The sequence below is a fragment of the Bos taurus genome, chromosome X, assembly GCF_002263795.3.
Source record: "Bos taurus isolate L1 Dominette 01449 registration number 42190680 breed Hereford chromosome X, ARS-UCD2.0, whole genome shotgun sequence".
Lineage (NCBI taxonomy): Eukaryota > Metazoa > Chordata > Mammalia > Artiodactyla > Bovidae > Bos > Bos taurus.
In genome coordinates, this window is record NC_037357.1 from 16,812,386 (window position 1) to 16,833,160 (window position 20,775).

At 47.2% G+C, this 20,775-nt stretch overlaps 1 protein-coding gene across 3 annotated transcripts in view; it reads right to left on the reverse strand.

Moving 5' to 3' along the window:
* The window catches only part of HS6ST2 (heparan sulfate 6-O-sulfotransferase 2), a 334,650-nt gene extending 320,462 nt beyond the window's left edge, over window positions 1-14,188 (reverse strand). For 2 of the 3 annotated variants that reach the window (XM_024988000.2, XM_059883411.1), the window contains exons 1-2: window positions 13,746-14,188; window positions 12,351-12,869 (exon numbers count right to left, since the gene is read on the reverse strand). In XM_024988000.2, the coding sequence (XP_024843768.1) occupies window positions 12,351-12,869; window positions 13,746-14,173 (947 nt within the window). In that variant the 5' untranslated portion in view covers window positions 14,174-14,188. The remainder of the gene's footprint in view (window positions 1-12,350; window positions 12,870-13,745) is intronic. The other variant, NM_001206635.1, reaches the window with a different exon arrangement.
* Window positions 14,189-20,775: the final 6,587 nt, after the last annotated feature.

Here is a 20,775-nt window from a genome sequence, read left to right on the forward strand (position 1 = left end):
GTGCGACCCCATAGACGGCAGCCCACCAGGCTCCCCCGTCCCTGGGATTCTCCAAGCAAGAACACTGGAGTGGGTTGCCATTTCCTTCTCCAATGCATGAAAGTGAAAAGTGAAAGTGAAGTCGCTCAGTTGTGTCCGACTCTTAGCAACCCCACGGACTGCAGCCGACCAGGCTCCTCCATCCATGGGATTTTCCAGGCAAGAGTACTGGAGTGGGGTGCCATTGCCTTCTCCAAGACACACACTACTATATATAAAATAGATAAACAACAAGGACCTACTATACAGCACAGGGAACTATATTCAATGTCTTACCATAAACTATAATCGAAAAGAATCTGAAAAAGAATATATATATGCTATATATCATACATGTATATATATATTATATTACACATGTATATATGTTATATATACTTAACATATATATGTATAACTGAATCACTTTGTTGTACACCAGAAACTAACATATTGTAAATCAACTGCTGCAAAGTCGCTTCAGTCGTGTCCAACTCTGTGCGACCCCAGAGATGGCAGCCCACCAGGCTCCCCCGTCCCTGGGATTCTCCAGGCAAGAACACTGGAGTGGGTTGCCATTTCCTTCTCCAGTGCATGAAAGTGAAAAGTGAAAGTGAAGTCGCTCAGTCGTATCCGACTCCTAGCGACCCCATGGACTGCAGCCTACCAGGCTCCTCCGTCCATGGGATTTTCCAAGCAATCAACTATACATCAATAAAAAGAATAAATAAAAAAGGATGGCAAGGGCTTTTTGAGGTTTGTCTGAGAATTTAATGAACATTAAAACATATCAGACAGGCTATGTGTCTCAGCTGGTTTTAAATGCCAACTCCAATACTGACCAGGATGTAAATTTAGGCAGGTTATACATCTCACCCAATTACCTGTTTTCTTGTCTTCAAATGGGTTTTTTACACACCTATGTCAGAGGGTTGTTTTGAGGATTAAATGAGAAAAATATATGTTATGCCTTTGGCATAGGGCTTGGCTCAGTAGCTAGCCCAAAACACTAATACATCTTCACAGAAAGTCAGGCCTAGCTACCTGGGTCAAACCATCAGTTTACAGCACTTCTCTTTGCCTGAGTCTTGAAGTTTTCCACTTTTTCTTCAGTTGTATTCCAATAAAACTTTACTTACAAAAACGGGTGGAGACAAGATTTGACCCAAAGTTTGCAAACTGTAGTACAGATAGTATGTCTAATGCACATGCTACAAATACTGTGTATGTGTGTGCATATATGTAGCTTAGATATGATTTTTCTAAAGTTTGATTTGGCGTATATTTATGAGTGTGTTGGCTATCTGCATGTTTGTGTGAAAGGGCCTTGTGAATGTTCACCCAAAAGAACTTTGGAGAAATGTGTCTGAGTATTTTTTACATAAAGGAGATTGTTTTCATAAAGGACAAGTTCTTCCATTACTGTTACATAATCTGTCAAATGCAAATATTTGTAGAGCCCTCTGAAGAGGACTCCACATGGGTTCCCCACGTGGGTAAAGATAACAAAACATGAGTAATAAGTGAAAGTCGCTGAGTCATGTCTGACTCTTTGCGACTTCATGGACTCTATATATATATACGGTCCATGGAATTCTCCAGGCCAGAATACTGGAGTGGGTAGCCTATCCCTTCTCTGGTGGATCTTCCCGGCTCAAGAACTGAACCGGTTTCCTACACCGCAGGCGGATTCTTTACCAGTTGAATTACCAGGGAAACCCATGAGTAATAATCATAGCCATAATTCTTTAGTACATATCATATGATAGGTGCTGAATCTTTGATATACATTATATAGATGCTAACATGGAGTTCTTCACTCTTGCATGTGAATTAAGAAGCTTGATGTGGTCAGTGAAAGACTGACAATAAGTGAAAGTTGCTCAATCATGTCTGACTCTTTGTGACCCCATGGACTTTACAGTCCATGGAATTCTCCAGGCCAGAATACTGGAGTGGGTAGCCTTTCCCTTTTCCAGGGGATCTTCCCAACTCAGGGATCGAACCCAGGTCTCCCACATTGCAGGCAGATTCTTTATCAGCTGAGCCACAAGGGAAGCCCATTTCCAAATACATCACACTATTAATACTCCTTCCCATGCACTCAGGTATGGCCTGATCTCTTGTTCCTTCCTAAGTACCACATAGTCAGATAGAATGCGCTGTAAGTTATTTACCTACTGGAGCTTTTCCAGGCCAACTTTATGGGTTAGTATGTGGTCTGTTTTCAAAAATGTTCTGTACGTGTTTGAGAAAAAAGTGTATTTTTCTAATTGAATGCTTGTCTCCTACAATGAGTTTGTTAAGCATGTTGCTCAAATCCTGTGTATCCTTACTCATTTTTTGTTCATTTCATTTTGCATTTTCTGAAAGAGGTTAGTAGATTTTACAGTTTCTCCTAATAGCTCTATCCATTTTCACTTTACATATTTCAAAACTATGGTATTAAGTGCTACAGGTCTAGAATTATTATCTGAACAACTGAACATTTTATCATTATCCAGTGATCCTCTTTATCCCCCCAAAAGGTTTTGCCTTAATTTAGCTACATCAGCTCCCCTCTGGTTAGTATTTGCATAGGATATCTATTCCAATCCTATCAGTATCCTAATGTTTTAGCTTTGTCTCTCATACACAGAATATAGCTAGATTTTGTACTTTCATCAGTTGAAATGATCTATGCCTTTTAACTGATGAGTTTAATCAACTTCTATTTATTGTAGTAACTGAGGAGTTGGCTGCCAAGATCAAAAGGACTTTTAAAAAAGTACCTTCTTGTATCCTAGCTGTAACCTGGTAACTAACTCTAGTCAATTTCTAAACACTCTGCTTGCATTCACTCTCTTGTAAGAAGTTACCAAAAGTCCAATGATCTCCATGAGTGAATCTGAGCCGATACTATACAGTTATGGGGAAAGGTCAATTAATGCAAGGAACAGTGCACACAAGCCTGATCCATTTGATGTAAACCAATGCATTGCACACTTTCAGTTGCTCTGTTCCTTCAGAAATGTGCATGGAAGTGATTCATTAGAACTATACTCTTCACAGAAACAAACCAATTCTCTTAGGCTCACTAGGGCATCTCCACTGGTAAAATTCAAAAACCAATCAAACTGAATAAGAAGCCCTCTTTGCAGACATTTACATGGAGAAAGAACATGATTCTTGACAATTCAGAATAAATGAAGTGCAAATTATTCTCTTACAATATATATCAGAATTGAAGCTTAAATTGTGATTAAGAAAGAACCCACAGTTTAATCAGAAAAATTTATTTATTGGTAATTCCCATGAGCTCATATTTGATACATTTATAACATAGGATAACAAATTCAAAACTATTGCTAAGTTATAAATATGGAATTTATGCCGAATTTGCATTATTTAATTTTATTTTGAATTTGCATGTGTGCCTATATTTGAATATTTATAATATTCCAGAAAAAGCACAGTGGAATGTGCAAGACAGATTTATTTAGTGTAATGCTCTGAAATGTGTCAAAGTCTTCAACACTGTTCTTAGAGGCAAAATGGCAGAAATAACAAATGGGATGCAATAAGACCAACTGAATAATCTGTGAAGTCCAATACCTAAGGAAAGCTTTTCTGCCAATAAATATTTTACTAAAAGTTTGGACAAATATTTCTCTAAGCTTACAATGACATTGTATTAGGAGACATATACCATTAATTGGATTCTTCATTACAGTTTAATGGAAGACCAAATATTCCCATCTATACCTTTTTTTCCCCCCTAATCTCAGTGACTAAATATCTCATCTTATTTGGCACAGAATGTTGATATTAGCTTCCCAACTGCAAAACACGTTCTTTACACTGTTAAAATAGCTTGTCCCTAGAATGTAGTCTTTGTGGAGTTTCAACAATAAGATTCTGAACCTCACTGTATTTAGTGGCCCCTCTGATACCCAGAGCAGTTGAGGAATGCAGTGTTCTAGTCCAGGGGTCCCCAACCTCTGGGATCAAGTGCCTGATGATTTGAGGAGGAGCTGATAAAATAATAATAGAAATAAAGTGCACAATAAATGTAATGCACTTGAATCATCCCCACACCATCCCCAGTCCATGAGAAAATTGGCTTTCATGAAACCGGTCCCTAGTGCCAAAGAAGTTGGCAACCCCTGGTCTGCTGCTACTGCTGCTGCTGCTAAGTCGCTTCAGTCGTGTCCGACTCTGTGCGACCCCATAGACGGCAGCCCACCAGGCTCCACCGTCCCTGGGATTCTCCAGGCAAGAACACTGGAGTGGGTTGCCATTTCCTTCTCCAATGCATGAAAGTGAAAAGTGAAAGTGAAGTCGCTCAGTCGTGTCCGACTCTTAACGACCCCATGGACGGCAGCCCACCAGGCTCCTCCATCCATGGGTTTTCCAGGCAAGGGTACTGCAGTGGGGTGCCATCTAGTCGACTTAATTTACAGTTAACCAGGGGCAATGCTCTTATGAAGTGAAACTGCTCCAGGGGGAGGCTGCTGCAGCAGACTGGACTCCACTTCTCTCCTGGATGAGGGCAGCATGTGCACTAACTGATCTAACCCCTCAGTCATGGACGTTTAGAACCTACAATCCTTCTCCAACCCCAAGACTGTGCTCTTCTAATCAGACCATTAGCTCTTGTATCAGCTCACTTGAAAAGAGGCTCATGAGTATTCAAAGTCCAGGCTATCTTGGGTGGCTCTGGCTGAAGAAAGTAAGCCTTTTATTTCTGTGTGCCATTATTAATTTCCTGTTTCATTTAATTTTAAACAGAGAACAAGCAATGGCAATCCACTCAAATATCTCTGTACTGTACTAGTGTAAGAGTTCCATGGATTCTTTGGAATGTGACAACAGCCAATCATCAGAAAAATCAACAATCGATGTCTGACTTATCACCTCTGCCTTTCAGTCTCAGAGTTTATTTAGCCAAGGCTGCTTTCCTCATTAAGGACTCCCAGAATATCAAGAGGCTAATGAAATAACCAGCCAATAGTCTTTAGAAACCAAAAAGCAGACATGTGTAATTTATCAAAGCCATAATTAAGCATCATTTTAAAAACTGTTAATATTTATTTTTATTATGAAAGCAATGCATACTTGTAAAGAAAATTAAAATCCTTCAAAGAAACAGAGAAAGAAAATAAGTCACTAATTGAACTATTGATATTTTGGTATTTTTCTTCCATTCTTTGCCTTTTATGCTTAGATTTGAGAGGGATGGAAAGATGATTTGCCTCTCTCCTTCCACCCCCGCCCCTTTGCTCTCTCACATAATTGTTGTCAAACTGGGCCCATAACTGTCTATCTCTTTTCCCCTTAGCATTAAATCACTACCAATTTTCCATACTCTAAAAAGGACGTTTAAATGGTTTTGAAATAATCCCTCAAGTGGATGTACTGAGATTTCTTGAACCATTCACCTATACGTTGATCAGATTTTTCCAATTTGCTACACTTAAAAATAACTCCAAGTAACTTACAGATAATGGGAGCCTCCTAGGATGCCATTGTCGTGTCACCCTCTGCTTTTTCCTCATGGCACTTCTCACAATTTTCAGTAATGAATTATTTGTTTCCTGTCTACCTTTCCCACTCTATGAAGCCAGGGACCATGTCTACCTGGTTCCTCACACTGCCTCCAGCACATAGCATATTGATGAGATATTCAATAAATATTTGTAAATAAATGAATAAATAAATGAGTGAATGATAAAAAGACATGTACAGGACTGTTTTTCAGTAAAATGCCAGACAACAAATTGTGGGTCAAAGAAATACTGTCAATGTTCTCTGTTTATCTATTTTATTTCCAAAAGAATCATTTCAATTTACATTTCCATCAACAATGTATATGAATGATGGTATTTACCACACCTTTGTCAACACAGACTACTATCCTTTTTTTGTTTGGCGGCAGTGGTGATATATACCAAGTTGTTTTTTTCAATCTGAGAAATTAATTAGAGAAGCAAAAAGCTTTTCCTACATACAATTGAAATCTGCATTTCTTTAGTACCAGTGAAACTAAACTTTTTTCCTTAGTTTAGAAACTAAAAACTAATCTTTCTCCTTTCTGTAAACTAGCTTTGGTTCCATGTTGCAAGTTTTCTGGTCATAGCCTTTGTTTTTCTGCTCAATTCGCTGGAGTTCTTTTTCCAGGAAAGATGTCAGCCTTTTGTCTGTTTTATTTGTTGTGCATATTTTCATCAGTTTGACACATGCCTTTTCATTTATTTTTGGACAGATAAACATTTCTCATTTTTATGTAATCATAACTGTCGATATTTTCCTCTATTCAAATAGTCTCTTCCTTGGCTAAGATTCCCACATGAAAACTGCAGTGATCATTTAAATAATACTGCCAACTGTGAATTCAGATTAACTGGGTTCACAGACTCCTACGTATACAACTAAGCCCTAACCTGTTTAGAACTCTGGTTCTCACTTCTTTGCAAGCTTTGGCCAGTAGAAACCTAAGCAAGTTAGACTGGTCACAGCTCTCAGTACCCTCCCAGCTCTCATTAGACCCCCTTTTCAACCTCTCTGTTTTGTCAGTGGTACCATCTTGACTCCAGACTGGAAATCAGAGCTATACCTTTAACTTGACTATAGCCTTCATTTACTTTTGTGCTTCTTACATTCCTGCCATTCGAGAGTTTCTCATACCTCTGGGGTTCAACCTTCTGGTTGCCATTACAGGACCTCTACAAGGAGGCTCCCTAACCCTCCCCCAGGCCCGAACCTTCTCAGGGACTTGTGCCATGAGGATGCCACATCCACCCACAGTGCCTCCTTCCTTCTAAATTTTGTTGTTTGCTCATTGTTTAGTCCCGAAGTCATGTCTGACTCTTTGGGCCCCATGAACCGTAGCCTACCAGGCTCCTCTGTCCATGGGATTTCCCAGGCAAGAATACTGGAGTGGGCTGCCGTTTCCTCCTCCAGGGGATCTTCCCCACCCAGGGATGAAACCCGTGTCTCCTGAGAAGCCAGTTTCTTCCTAAGAACAAGCCACCTATTCCCAGAAGCCTTTCCAAACAGATCTCTCCTTTTTCTGGCCTGCTCCTCATCCTTTAGAAAGAAAAGGGCCTTAGAAAGCAACCTGTTTAAGTCTCCCATTTTACAGAGGGGGGGGTGGACCTGCCAAATCACTGGTTCCTCCCCACTCCCCACCTGTCTATACTACATAGTTCTGCACTTTTACCATCATGAACTTGAGGCTGAAGATGGTGACCTCGGCTTTTGGGGATTTGTCTGGGCTCTAATCTCCTCCAACTGCCAGCACTAGGCAGAGGTCATAATACTTACTCCACAAAGTTTGCTGATTAGACCTAAACTGTTACCTAAACAGATGAACTTTTCTCTATTTTTAAAATGTATTCCAATAAAGGTATGACATTTTAAAGACATTATTGATATTCAAATCATTTTCAAACAAAACCCATCTTCTTTATTAAATATCTAAAACACCAAATTATTCCGTTCTACTGTAAGTTCTGTGAGAGTAAAGATGACACATCTCTCCTGGAATATAATGGGCAGCTTCGCAAAATTTCATTTCACGAATGACAGATAGAAGAGGTGACTATTCTTTAATGTCATTTCATACTACTTAAGTTGATGACAGATATCTAGAAAAGACAAGCTCTAACATTCTTATTGCCACGTAACAGCACTAGTCTAAAATTACTATTAAGAAAATCTAATTCCAAATAGCTTTTTATACCACCTTGAGAACTTTGAGCTTGTCTGGGATGCCAGCAACATATTTGCCATCCGGGCAAAGATGTTAATTTATCATGGTGAATTTCTCCCCCTCTCCTGGGAGATACACGTGTGCAGGGCAGGAGGCAATAACAGCTCTTAGCATCCTTGGCTAATTGAAGCTGCGCCTGTGAGAATCCAGTGGCCTACAGCTTGAGGGACCAGAAGGACCGTACCACTGCCTAAACTGATCCATTCACTGGCTGCCTCACCCTGTACCACATGCCAGTCTTGTCGTCCTGCTTCACTGCATGAGGGAAGGAGTGGAACATGGGCACCTGAGCCATGAGCAGGCTCATGCACTATGGACTTCCTACCAAGACATGGCTGTGTCAAAATAGAGCCACCTTGGGAATTCCCTGGCACTCCAGTGGTTAGGACTTGGTGCTTTCACTGACAAAGCCTGGGTTCGATCCCTGGCTAGGGAACTAAGATCTCAGAAGCCACACAGCCAAAAATAAAGCCACCTTTAAACAAAAGGAAAAGAAAAGGAAGCCTTTACTACAAGTATTAAAAAGGAGTGACCACAAAGAAGACAAAAGAGAGAGAAAGCTATGCTCCATAGAAATGCCATATTTCCTGTAAGTGATAACCTAGTGGATTTCCTGTAAGTGATAACCTAGTGGATTCTAGGTGAAAATTAATTACTCTTCCCCTATGACTGCTGCAAAATGTAAAGATGCTAAATGTCTAAGATGCACCATGAATATGATGATCAGATTCTCTGACTTGGGTAGCTGAGGAAGCTGATCTTCTCCCGCCACCAACTGCCACCCTAGTGTGCCAGCCAGCACAGTGCCCGGGGGAAGAATGAGCCTGGTGCAGTTTCTCAATGCCCAGTTCTGAGGTCCTCCCACAGACTCAGGATGCACTAGAGTTGGCTACAAACAGAGGGAATTTGGCCTGAGAAAAAGCCTGCAGGATCTGGGAGTCAGAAGAACTGATCAGCAACCATGTTTTGATACATTTTCAAAAACAGTCTTGGGAATTCTCGAATGAGCAGGATTTCGCTCTGGCCCCTAAACAACATATTCGCACACAGAGGCATGAAATGCAATTTCTAGGTTTTTTTTTAAAAAAAAACAAATACGGTTCTTAATAAACTGGTGCCTTTTGCCAGCCAAGCACTCTCTCTTTGTCCTCTCCAGGCAGCGTGATGGCAGCCGTTTGCACTCAGCAGTTATATATCACCCGAGCACTTCTAGAATGTAGCAGTGGGAGCACAATTCATGTCTTGGCTTGCAGCCTCCGTGGCCTCTCATGCCGGCCTCCCCCCCCACCATGGACAGATGTAGTGAGTCAGAAGGTGTCCCTTGTCGCCACTGATGGTTCCTCCTGACACTTATTCACCAGGCCCCCAGTGTATTCCCACTCTGCTCAGCTTTGCAGTGATTCCTGCCTTGGCAATGAGACGCCCCTTTGCCAACCAGCCACCAGACCTTCTCCTGGTGAGCATAAAGCTTCAGGGAGGTAGAATTCTATTTCTCTCTCAATGACTGCGGCAACCCTGGTCCAATCACTCATTCAAACACATGTGTAAAAACGACTGGAAACGGCGATAATGTAGGTGATAATAACACCAGTGAGCATCCATGGAGTGTTCACTTTGTGGTAATGACTCACATGAAATACCTCACTGTGCTTTTGCAAAAAAAAAACCTTGCTCATGGAGTTGCCGTCGACAGAGCAAGGGCTGTGGAATCAGCCCAGGCTGGAGCAAGATCCTTGCTGTGTCACTAAAGAGTCCAATGACCTTGAGAAAGTCCTTCAACCACTTTGGGCTTCTGTCTCATCTGATAAATAGGGAGACTTCTGCCCACTCTGCCTTCTTGCTACCGACAGTGCAACTTTACAGAGACATAGCAGAGATAAGGGATGGCAAAGCTCACCAGGAACCAGAATGCACTAACCACACAGATAAGGCTGGGACAGGCTCGGGTCCAAGGTCATGCAGCTGGTTCACGGCTAACCTGGAACTGAGGCCCAGGCGTCAGAACTCCCAGGCCAAACAGACGGAGCTGCTGTTCTGCTCAGCTCAGTGGACCACAGAGCCCACCAGCAGCTGGCACGGAAGGCTGTTCCACACAGGAACTCCCCGCGGCTGACTTTCTGTCTCATGAGACCAGCTCCTCGGCCTCATGCATCACAACCAGCACAGATGTTTCTGTCTCTAAATTTGCAACATACACACACACTCTCAGTGTCACACACTTGTGTACACCTTCTCTCACACAGATTATCAGAATTCACAGAACTGGTCCTGTAAGCAGTCAGCATCCTGGGAAATTCTGGAACCCTCCGGCTATGACTACTCTTTAAGATGACGATTTCTGGAGGTGGGTAGGAATTAAGGAAATAAAGTGCCTTGGGGTAGCCACATGTTTCTCTAGCAAATTTTACTTCATTTTGGTGAATATCAGAAGATCCAAGTAACTCCGACTCTTTAGAAAGTGATTCTTCCTTTATTAGACTAGATGGCACTGTGGTATCACCCTTTTGATGACCAAGGAAATCGTATTTCATGTCAAATAATTTTGCTTCCACTGGGGACTGTCCAAGAGGCTAAGCCCTCCCCTTTGAGGGGTCCTCGTTATCCTATGGAAATTTTCTGAAGGAATCTGCCAGAGGACAGTGGCCATCAAATACACAAGATCACAATGACAATAATGTGTGTTTACACACTATGTCACACTACCTGTCCAAAGGGATTTTAAAAGGCACATGTGCATTGTGGAACTCCAGAGAGAGCCGGGCCATAGTAGCCAAGACTTCGTTTTTTCCTCCTCTGCCACAGCCATGGCTGTGGAATTCGATTTTTGCCCTCAAGAGTTTTTTTTTTATATCAGCACCTTTCACTACACCTACAGGCTCCATTAGCAAGAGGAATTATTTTCAATATTGCCAAATTGTTTGTGAACATCTTAAACCCTAAAGTCTTGTGGTGACAATGGCTTACACAATTCCCACAGTGGATTGAGGTGGCAGCCTTCCTAGGGTCAAGGTTCTCTTAGGAGGTTGGGAACAGAGGAGGTTAGTGCTGGAAGGGAAATGGAAGTTCAACAGATTCTCCCAGAATTCCAGCATTCAGAAAGGACACTGTAAACTGACGGATGGGAAAGTGAGTAGCGGGTGAGGTTTCCCCTAAATCTCAATGATGACCAGAAAGTTGGAGGGCTCTATTCGTCTGGGGCTGGACAGAAAAACCCACATTGGCTGTCGCATTCCGAGAGGTACCAACAAAAGGTGATAATGTCTGGAGCAGAGCAGCCCTCACCATGAGAAGGGAATGGGGAATCTGTCCAGGGAAGCAGCCTCTGTAGCAGCAGCAATCTCCTGTGGTCAGCTCAGTGGAGAGACAGAGAGCATGGCCATGTCAACTAAACTCACCTTATCCATTCCCGGCATCCCCTGCAGCAGCCCTCTGTTTTATAGAGAGCAGCAGAATGGGAGCCTTGACTGGGGCAACTGCACCCCAAAGAGTCCTTCCTACTCCCCACTTTATGACATTCCCTGACCTCCAGCAACCAGGCATTGCAGCTGGCTGGAGGAAAATGCCCTCGCTTCAAAAGTGACTGGCTTTTCATAAAACAGCTCTTTCAGCATCAGCCATAGGTTCCCAGCAAGTGGACTGGCAGCGCCCTGCTCTAGGGCTCACGAATTTGTAAATCAGGAGAGGTTTCTCAAGACTGAGCCCCACACGGGATCCGCAGCAGCGTCCCAACCCGCCCTTCAGCCCGCGAGATGGCCCTTACACTCGCAAAGCGCAGGGGATGCCCCGCGTGAAGCCAGTAACCAGGGGCGCAAGCTGGGTACTGGGTGTCCACAAACAGCCACAGAGGGACATTTATTCGCCCAAAGAGAGTAGAGCCAGCGGAAAGAAAGGAGGAGCGAGGCGACAAAAGTATGGAAGGAAGAGGGAAACACACACACACACAGAAAAGGTTAAAGAAAGGACGGGAAGCAAAGTGAGAAAGGAAAACGGAGGGAGAAGGAAAGAGCAAGCGGCCAGGAGCTGACAAGATCCCAAGCAAGAGAAAGAGAGGCGAATAGACGAAGCGAAGGGAAAGGCCGGGGAGGAGGGGGAAGAATGTGGGATCGTCAAAGAAGAGAAAGGCAGCTTGGGAACCTGGGCGCGGAGAAAAGAGAGAGGCTGGAGGGACTCAGGCACGCTACACGGAGAGCGCGGCTCTTTCCGGCGCTCCAGTGAGGAATCTACATTCTGTACCCTGTCCCGGCGGCTGCCGGGGGTAGGGGGTGGCGGGAGGGGGGCTCGTCCCGGGCCTCCCAGCCGCTTCCCCCCGCGCACTCTGAGCCGCCAACCAGGCCAACCCGTGTGCAGACATAGGAGCCGTCCCGGGTAGGAATAGACAAGCTTCCTGCGGCCGCCACAGCGCCGTGCTCCCACGCGCCAGGGCGCCAGGCGCCTGCCCAGCCCAGCTCGGGCGCCACTGCAGGGACGCCGAGGTGCTCCCTGGGTCACCCGCACCAATCGGCCGCGCCTTCCGATCCTCTGCCGGGTCAGCGCCCCACTCGGCTCGGGGGGCCCTGATCGGCCGCGGGCGCGCACTCACCTGGATGGTCTCAGCCTGGCATCGCGCTTGCCGTCCACCACGGCGGGCACGCAGCTGGTGAGCTCGGTCCAGTCGGCGTGCAGTCCGCAGCTCCAGCCCGTGGAGAACCTGGAGAAGAGCCAGGTCTCCCGCTTACCAGGCCGATGGCAAGTGCATTTCTTCTGACCCACGCGGCACTCACACGGCTGCTCCAGCTGGATGTTGCGCACCAGGTGGCGGCCGAAAGTGGTGCCTCCGGTCTTTTGGATGTGCAGGAACACGATCAGGTCATCGCCCTTGATGTCGAAGTCTACCTTGCGCAGAAGGTCGCCGCGGCTGAAATTGTAACGGGGCACGAACCTGGCGGAGCTCTCATCCTCCGAGCGGTACGGGTCCGGCAGCGGGGAGCTGAACGCCTGCAGACGGAGGAGCTGGCATTCTGTGCCGGGGCACACGTATTGGAGGACGATCACCGCAAATAGGAAGAGCATCACCAAAGCCAGCAGCAGCTTGTTGGATTTCTCATCCATGTTCCCGACACTGGGGGAAACCCAAGCTCCTTACGTCAATCCCGCAGCTCAGCCCGCGCTCGCCGCGCGCCCGCACCGCCCCCTCCCCTGGCGCGGCGGTTGCTCCCCTTTCCCCCTCCCTTCGGCACCGAGTACTCCACCGCGGCGGCGGCGGCGGCGGCGGCGGCGGCGGCGGCGGCGCCCTTCCCCGCTTCCTTCCTTCCCGGCAGGCTCAGCGCTGTGGCTTCTGCCGCACACCCCTCCTCCCCCCCACCCCATCGACTCCTTACCGCTGGCCGCCTGCCCTCTCCCGGCACCGGAGCTCTCTGGAGAGGCTTCGCGGGGTTTCGTACCAGTGGGACCCCGCCTGCCCCGGTTGCCCCACTCCCCAACTCATACCACGGGTCCGAGCCTCCGCTCATCTCGTTCCACTCTCGGTGGCTCCGTGGTTCCCATCCCCATCCCGCTTCGCCCACCGGACTCTCCCCGGGGCTTCTGCCCCCAGTCCCTTTGGCGCGCACGCCGCCACCTCCTCGCCTGCCCAATCTCGGGCTCCTTCACCGTGCGCCTCCGAAGCCCTGCTCTTGCCCGCACCGGGTTGCCCACCTTGGGGGCCGCCTCGAGGGAGCTCAGAGCCCGGCGTTCGGAGTTCCCCTGGGGGAATGGGGTCCGCGAGCAACCCGACTTGCTAGCTGAGACGCTGCGCTAAGGGTGCCCGCGGAAGCGCGGGGAAGGAGCCGCAGCGTAGCCAAACGCACGCCGCTCCCCTCCAGAGCCGCGAGCCCGGCCGCCGCGGGCCAGCCGGAACTTTGCGCCCTTTCCTCTCCTCGCGGTTGCTTTCCTTTCCCGCACCGCTCCCGCGCGCCCTGGCCCGGAAGCGCGAGTCCCGCTTTCGCCTAAAACGTACCTGGCTAGGGGACCGAAAATCTTGGAGAATATCGCGCCGAGCACGTGCTTCAGAGAGTGGCCCAGGGCGGCCAGGCCCCGGGTGAGCAGGGCCCGGCAGAGGGAGCCCAGGTCCCAGCGTCTCCTGAGGTTGTGCATCCGCCTGCGGCGGCCTCGGAGCAGTAGCGCGAAGAGAGGGGCGCGCGCGGCTCCCGCCAGAGAAGAAGAAGCCTTTAGGGGCTCGTCCAGGAGCGGCTGGGAGTTGAATCCGCGAGACACACCCCTAGGAGGGCCCGCGCGGACTGAGGCGGCGACTGATCCGGGCCGGCTTGCTGCCAATTCGGCCTCTACTCTGGAATGCCGGCGGGGACAGGTGGTGCGGGCGGGCGCTCCTCGCTCCAGTTGCAACGGCGGCCCGAGCGCCCGGGCTGCACACGCAGGCAGTGCCATTCCCCCCTTCAGGCAACTCAGGGTACTAAGGGTCAGGAGCGAGCTTGAATTTATGTAATAATGCCTCACGCCTAAGAGTTCAAACCACTTAAGCAAAAGACCTGGGTTTTCTACTGTTTGGGGGAACGGAGATCACTCTAGTGAGCACATCACTACACTTTGGCTCGTAATTTCAGCCTCCCCTAAAATAGCAAAGGCGCAAATTGGACCTTTTCCCTCTCTCCTTGCCAATTTCCATTCTCCAACGGAAGCAGGGGCATTTTCTGAAAAGGTAAGTCAGCATGAAGGAAAAAGCATGACCAAAAAAAAACGTTTCAGAATGAGAATTTGAGCTTTTTTAGAGCAGGGACTGGTCCTTACTTCCCTATTCTTTCTCAGTCCCCAGCATCAAGCCCTGTGCCTACAGGAAGGCTTCACTCATAAGATTCGTTAAAAGAAAGGCACATGATTAAATACTACATGGGGGGGTGCATCTAATCCAAGGTGGTGTGACAAATGAGGAAGCAGGCCCAGAGAGGGAAAGGAATGTGCCCAAGGTCACACAGCAGAGCCTGAGGGTTTGAACCCAGGAAGCCATCCATTTCCTAACACCACCTCTTTTAATAAACAGGTGCAGAGCACCCTCAAGCCAAGTGTCCTGAAAGGTTCTATTCCACTGCAGGACCAGCACTGTAAGGATTGGCAAGGGAAGAAGGAATGTCCCTTTAGAACAAGGTCCCAGGACTCAGGACTCTGACTATTCCCATCTGATTGATCAGGTATTGGGAACTGGTATTTCTGTGAATGAGTGTCCACTGGTGTCCAGGCCCACCTCTGCAGAAGGAACTCGGGCTGGCAGTGGTGTCTCAGAACAGTGTTGTTGGGGAGGTGGGGGCCCATGAGCTGAGTCCTAGGGGTGGCAGTAGGTCCCTCCAGAGACAGGCGCTCCCAGGATCTCCCTTAGAACATTTGATCCCTTGCTGAGCTCTGTTCATCCCTCGTCTATTCTCTCTGTGCAGTAAGGCAGTGAACACTGGTCTCCAGACCTGAGATTCTGTCATTTGCTTGCTGGGCAGCCTTGGGATTATGACTTGCCCCTCCTGAGCCTCAGTTTCCTCTGCTGTAAAATAGAACTAATTCATTTCTGACCATCTGGATCACTGTGAGGATGGCCTTTGATGTTGATGTTTAGTCTCTACATCCGACTCTTTGCGACCCCATGGGCTGTAGCCCACCAGACTCTTCTCTCCATGGGATTTCTCCAGGCAAGAATACTGGAGCGGGTTGCCATATCCTCCTCTAGGGGATCTTCCCGACCCAGAGATTGAACCCCGATCTCTTACATCTCCTGCATTGCAGGTGGATTCTTCACTGCTGAGCCACCAAGGCTTCCCAGGGATGGGTTTGGGCAATTTCAAATGAGGCAGTGTTTACCTCCTGCTCTAAGCTCACATGTGCCAACTGAGTCATAGGCCAGTGAAGGCAGAGGCCCTTCTCAGGCAATTTCACAGCTGTGCCCCTTGCCCTTACCTCCTTCCCAGACATCCCCAGTCCTGGTTGGACTTCCTTGTGGCCCCCAAGCTACTGGGGACAGTGAGAGTCCCTTAGTCCGGCGGCAAGCATGAGGGATTCTTGAGAATCCTGCATTTCAGGCATTTCACCTATCTGGGGATCCCACATCTGGGGAGGGATGGGGGGGATCAGCTGATGGATGAAGGAGTCAGACTAAGGAGTCAGATGGCCTCCCAGAGAGCTTCCCAGATGCCCCCAGGCTTGTGGGACACATGTGCAAGGGCAGGTGAGGGGAGAGCCAGGGGAGCCGTGAGGATGGCTGAGGAGCTCAACTTGCCAGTTGTCCCTGCCTGCTCCCAGGCCACCCATTCGACTCCTTTGGTCTCTTCAGCAGGTGGCTCTCTTCATGGTGCCATATGAGAACCACCTCCTGCCCACCAATACATTCAATGGGTCCCCAGAGAAACACTTCTAGATCACAGTGGGTCACACATTCATGCCCCTAGTGACTCTTAAGAACTCTGGAGTTCCTGCTCTAAGAGAGATCAGTGGGACTGGAACATGGGAAGGTGCCTTGGATGGGGGTGGGGGACTGGTAACCAGTATAGGAAACAGTCAGGATTTACTCATTTAGGTCATAAAGAAGGACACATGCACACAGTCAGTCTGATTCTCAGAGGAAGGGGCAGTCAGGTTGGTAGTTTTGCTCTGCACAAAGAAGGAACAGGATGAGGCTGTGAAGTCCAGCTTCTGAGATGGGATGTGTGTGCTCATCCACTTAGTCATGTCCGACTCTGTGACCCCATGGACTGTAGCATGCCAGGCTCCTCTGTCCATGGGATTCTCCAAGGCAAGAATACTGGAGGGGGTTGCCATTTCCTCCTCCAGGGGATCTTCCCGACCCAGGGGTCAAACTCACGTCTCCTGAGTGTCCTGCATTGGCAGGCAGATTCTTTACCACTGAGCAACCTGAGTGTATTTTAGTGTGACTATATACATCGGCTCCCTGGAGGGTATTTGCATTTCTACAACTTTCCTCTACCCTTATCCTGTAAGAAAAATAAAGAAATGACTCTCTTGTGGTGGATTTCATACATCTGGGTTCCTAAAAGTGGGAAGAAACTGTCTGTGGGGGAGTAGGGAACAAGTCTCAGAGGACTGTTCCTGGGGTGAAGAGGCTCCCTGCTAAGAAGAGGGAATTTGTCCCGTGTGTGTCCTGAGAGCTATGTTCTCCTGAGGCCATGCCTGGGCCTTCGTAGGACATTCCAAGACCTCTTGCAATGCTGGGCTGGGCCCATCTTCCAGGAACTGGTTCCCCTTAGGAATTGAGTAACAAAGATCCTGATACTCTAGAAGGGCTTCCCAGATGGTGCTAGTGGTAAAGAATCCACCTGCAATGCAGGAGACATAAGAGATGCAGGTTCTATCCCTGGGTCAGGAATGGCAACCAACTCCAGTATTCTTGCCTGGAGAATGTCTTGCCAGGACAGAGGAGCCTGGTGGGCTACAGTCCATGGGGTCTCAAAGAGTCAGACACAACTGAAGTGACTTATCATGCATGCTCATACTCTGAAATCAGCCCTCTTTTGGAGATTGTGGTGAGGGACAGGTCTATGGTTTTGCATCTTCTTCCTTAGGGCAGCCTGAGTGGTGGTCTGTGTATGTATCTGGGATTCAGGACTTGGAACATGAGGAGGACTCTGCAATCTGAGCAGGGCTTCTGGTTGTCTCCACAGTGAGCCATTCTTTTCATTATTTATCCAGAACCTTATCCTCCCATGGTTTCCACAAAATGTTGCTGATTCTGGGAGCATAAAGGTCAGGCTGGCTTGCATACTAAGCAGTGTGCTCCCAAATACGAATTTGGTTGCTGGTGTCTGAGAGGAGAGCAGGAGGTGGTTGAGAGAGCCCTGGCCTGGGAGTCCAGAGACTTGGGTTGCCGAGAACAGGACCCTGTATGACCATGAGGAAGACACCTGTTCGATCTTGGGCTCAGTTGCCCTATTCGTAAGAAGTCACAGTCGGTGTTGTCCCTAAGGGCATTGTCCTGCTCTAATATGGTAAGTCACTTGCTTTTCTTGTCTTCTTCAAGGGCCAGAGTGCTGCCAAACTCTCAGTGCCTCCTCGCAGGGCAGAGCCCAGTCCTTCCTGCTTTCTGTAACAGTCACATGGTGCGGAACCATTAGGCAATCAGCAGCTGGACTTGTCCTGAGCCTGTGTAACAGGGGTAACAGCAGGGTCCCCTGTTCAAATTGAAACAGAAACAGTGGAAACTTAATGTCAAATAAAGTGCTGGCGAATAACTGAAGTAAATAAATTTATTTTTAAAAGTGCTGGCATTCTTTATAGAATATAAAACACTAAGAAAATATGCTTTCCCATTACCCCGAGCATTGCCTCAAAGCTGTCTTTCCAGCTGTCGCTAATTTAAAAAAAAAAAAAAAAGCTCATACTCTCAATTATAGGTGATTTTTGTCACCAAGATTGAAAACATGCAAACTGTTGTCACTTCATTGCTGTTTTTCTGCATCTCTCCAAACTGAATGAACAGCATTGCTTCATGAAAGCACTGCTCTGAAATTTGACTTTAATATTCTAAACAGGTTCGGTGTGTTATAGACAGCACTCTCAATGGTTGTCTATTTTTCTCCCATGAAGCACTGAATTATTTGTTTAGCCTTTAAAAAAACACATGGGGTTGAAGGAATCACAAGAGGAGGAGGATGTCAGGGTGATGTTTATGCTGAATGAACGCGTGCTGCAAAGGCAAGAGAAAGAAGCACTGGATCAGGGTTCATGGTCAACTGTGAACATCAGACCCATGGCCGCCCTTCTCCTGATGAGAACTGCCCACCATTTCCCCAACAGTGACACCCCCATTTCTCACCGACAGCCTTTGGAGGAGTCTGTCCAGGCAGGACTTTGAAAGCCATGGTGAGCCAAGGCCTGGCAACCACCAGGGGCAGCAGGTCAGACTCCACTCCTGATACAGTCATGTTGCTTATTTGGGCCTCAGTCTCCACTCATAAAATAGCCTGACCAGGTACCCTCCAAAAACTGGCTTAGGGATAGAATAAAGAGGAAGCCAATCTCAAATGAGTTTATTTTAAAAAGGAAAGGGCACAGGTTTGGAGAGCACCTTGCCCTGGGGTTTCATCAGGGCTCTCTGAGCTGTCTCAGAGCCTCAGTTTTCCATTCCATGAAAATGGAATATAACAACCTCACTTGGTTGTAATATGAGTTCACTAAAACAATCTATGGGAGGTATTCAGTTGAGTTCCTGGAAAGAGTACACCTTGTGTAAATGTCCATTTCTCTTCACTTTCGACTGAATATCTTTGGTTTGAGCTCTTGGTTTATATTTCCCACAACAGTAACATACACATATTTAATGACCCCCATTTTCTTTGCCTGCCTTCCTGTCTCACTCTCCCTTCACATATCTCCAGTGCTTTCCGGAGCTGGTGTCCCCTGGGTGACGAAAGAATAAAATGATCCATTTAATCACACTGAGGAATGAGACATGTCCACGTGAACCCTGGCAGGAGACATCTACAAAGGAGGAGGAAAAATGATCCTCACCAGGAGACACCATGAAACAGGCACAATAGCAGTGGAGGAGATGCTTGGGGAGCTGAGCTGGAGGGTTTTAAGTATGTGCAGAACTTACAGGGCCAGCCCCACTCTAAATTATTGACAGTAATTTTCGACTCTGTTCACTTCAAAAGTTAATGGTCGATTTGGCCAGAGCAGTTTCGACTTGATCAGCTGGGCAAACCACAGCGGTCATGAAAAACATGGTCAGCTTTGTGTTCATCCGATGTGAGCCAGAGCTGGGCCAGTAACACCCTTTCCCCGTGGCTGAGTAGAAAAAGCGCCAAGCTGGAGGCGAAGAAAACAATGTTTGAGTCTTAGTTCTGCCTCCAGCTCACTGTGTGACCCTGGGCTAGTCTCTTGACCTCTCTGGGATTTAGCTCCTGACCTTGGTAAATGGAGGGGCTGTATCAGATGATTCTGAAGACCAAAGACCGGTCCCAGCAGGAGCTTGTTGTGATCTAAGTTATGCCAGCTACCAAGCAGAGCTGAGGAGGGACCGCACTCTCTCTAGCCTTTGTGCAGGCAAAAATGCTCTACCGAAGATGACCTCAAGCTTGTGGCTGAGTCAGAAAAGCCAAAGGAGGACTTAGAGGAGGCAGCTTTCTTAGATCACGTGGGTAAGAGAGAAACTTGAAAATAAACCTTCCGGGCTTCTGCTGACTTAGAAAGTAAAGTCAAAACTGAAGGATTGGGGAAAAGTGTTGAGAACTGACCTCCCACTGACACAAAAGCCCTAGGTAGGTTTTAATAATGATAATAACAAAAGCAAGAGTGGCCCTGCCTGGCCCACAGCCTCCCACTTGTTTGCTTACTGTGGGATCTTTGCAAGAGAGGAGCACGCCCACTGCTCATCTCCTGGCTGGTCTCTGTGGGAGTTCTAGGTTTGAATAATCAAATACAAAAGCTGAAAATTATATCTCAGAGCAATCTGGAGGATTTAGAGGAAGCTAACCTCTGAGGGCAAATTGGCTCCCAGGAAAAGGATCTCTTTGTCACCCAAATGGGCTTGAAGAGGGAGGTTTTATAAGAACAACCCAGGAAAAGAGAAAAGTTAATTTAGAGAAATCATACATGTCACCGCCTAAGTGAAAATTAATTTTTAATCAGAGGGAGCCAGATTAGACTTAACTGGGCTTGAGAGCAAAACCTAGAAAAGGACTTACTTTTTTATGTACGTATTTTCAAAATCCAGATTTCACTAAAAGACATGAGAACGCAGAAAGCTACAAGCTTAGAGCAGCAGAGGGAAATGAACTTGGTGAAAGACATGGTGAGCATTCATCTACACTGAAAAGCTGCCTTAGTGGGTACCATCTTGTGAAATATTTAGCTGACACAGAAGACAATATTCTAGTCCCCAGTCAGAAGAGTTGATACGAGTGAATAAAGGGTTAGAATTGTGATGGGGGCAACTGAGGAGAGGGTGACATTTTGTCAAGGCTGCCAGCTCCAGTGCTCTGCACCATGGTCAGGGATGGCTGGCCATGGTGATGTCACCTGTAGACTGACTCCAA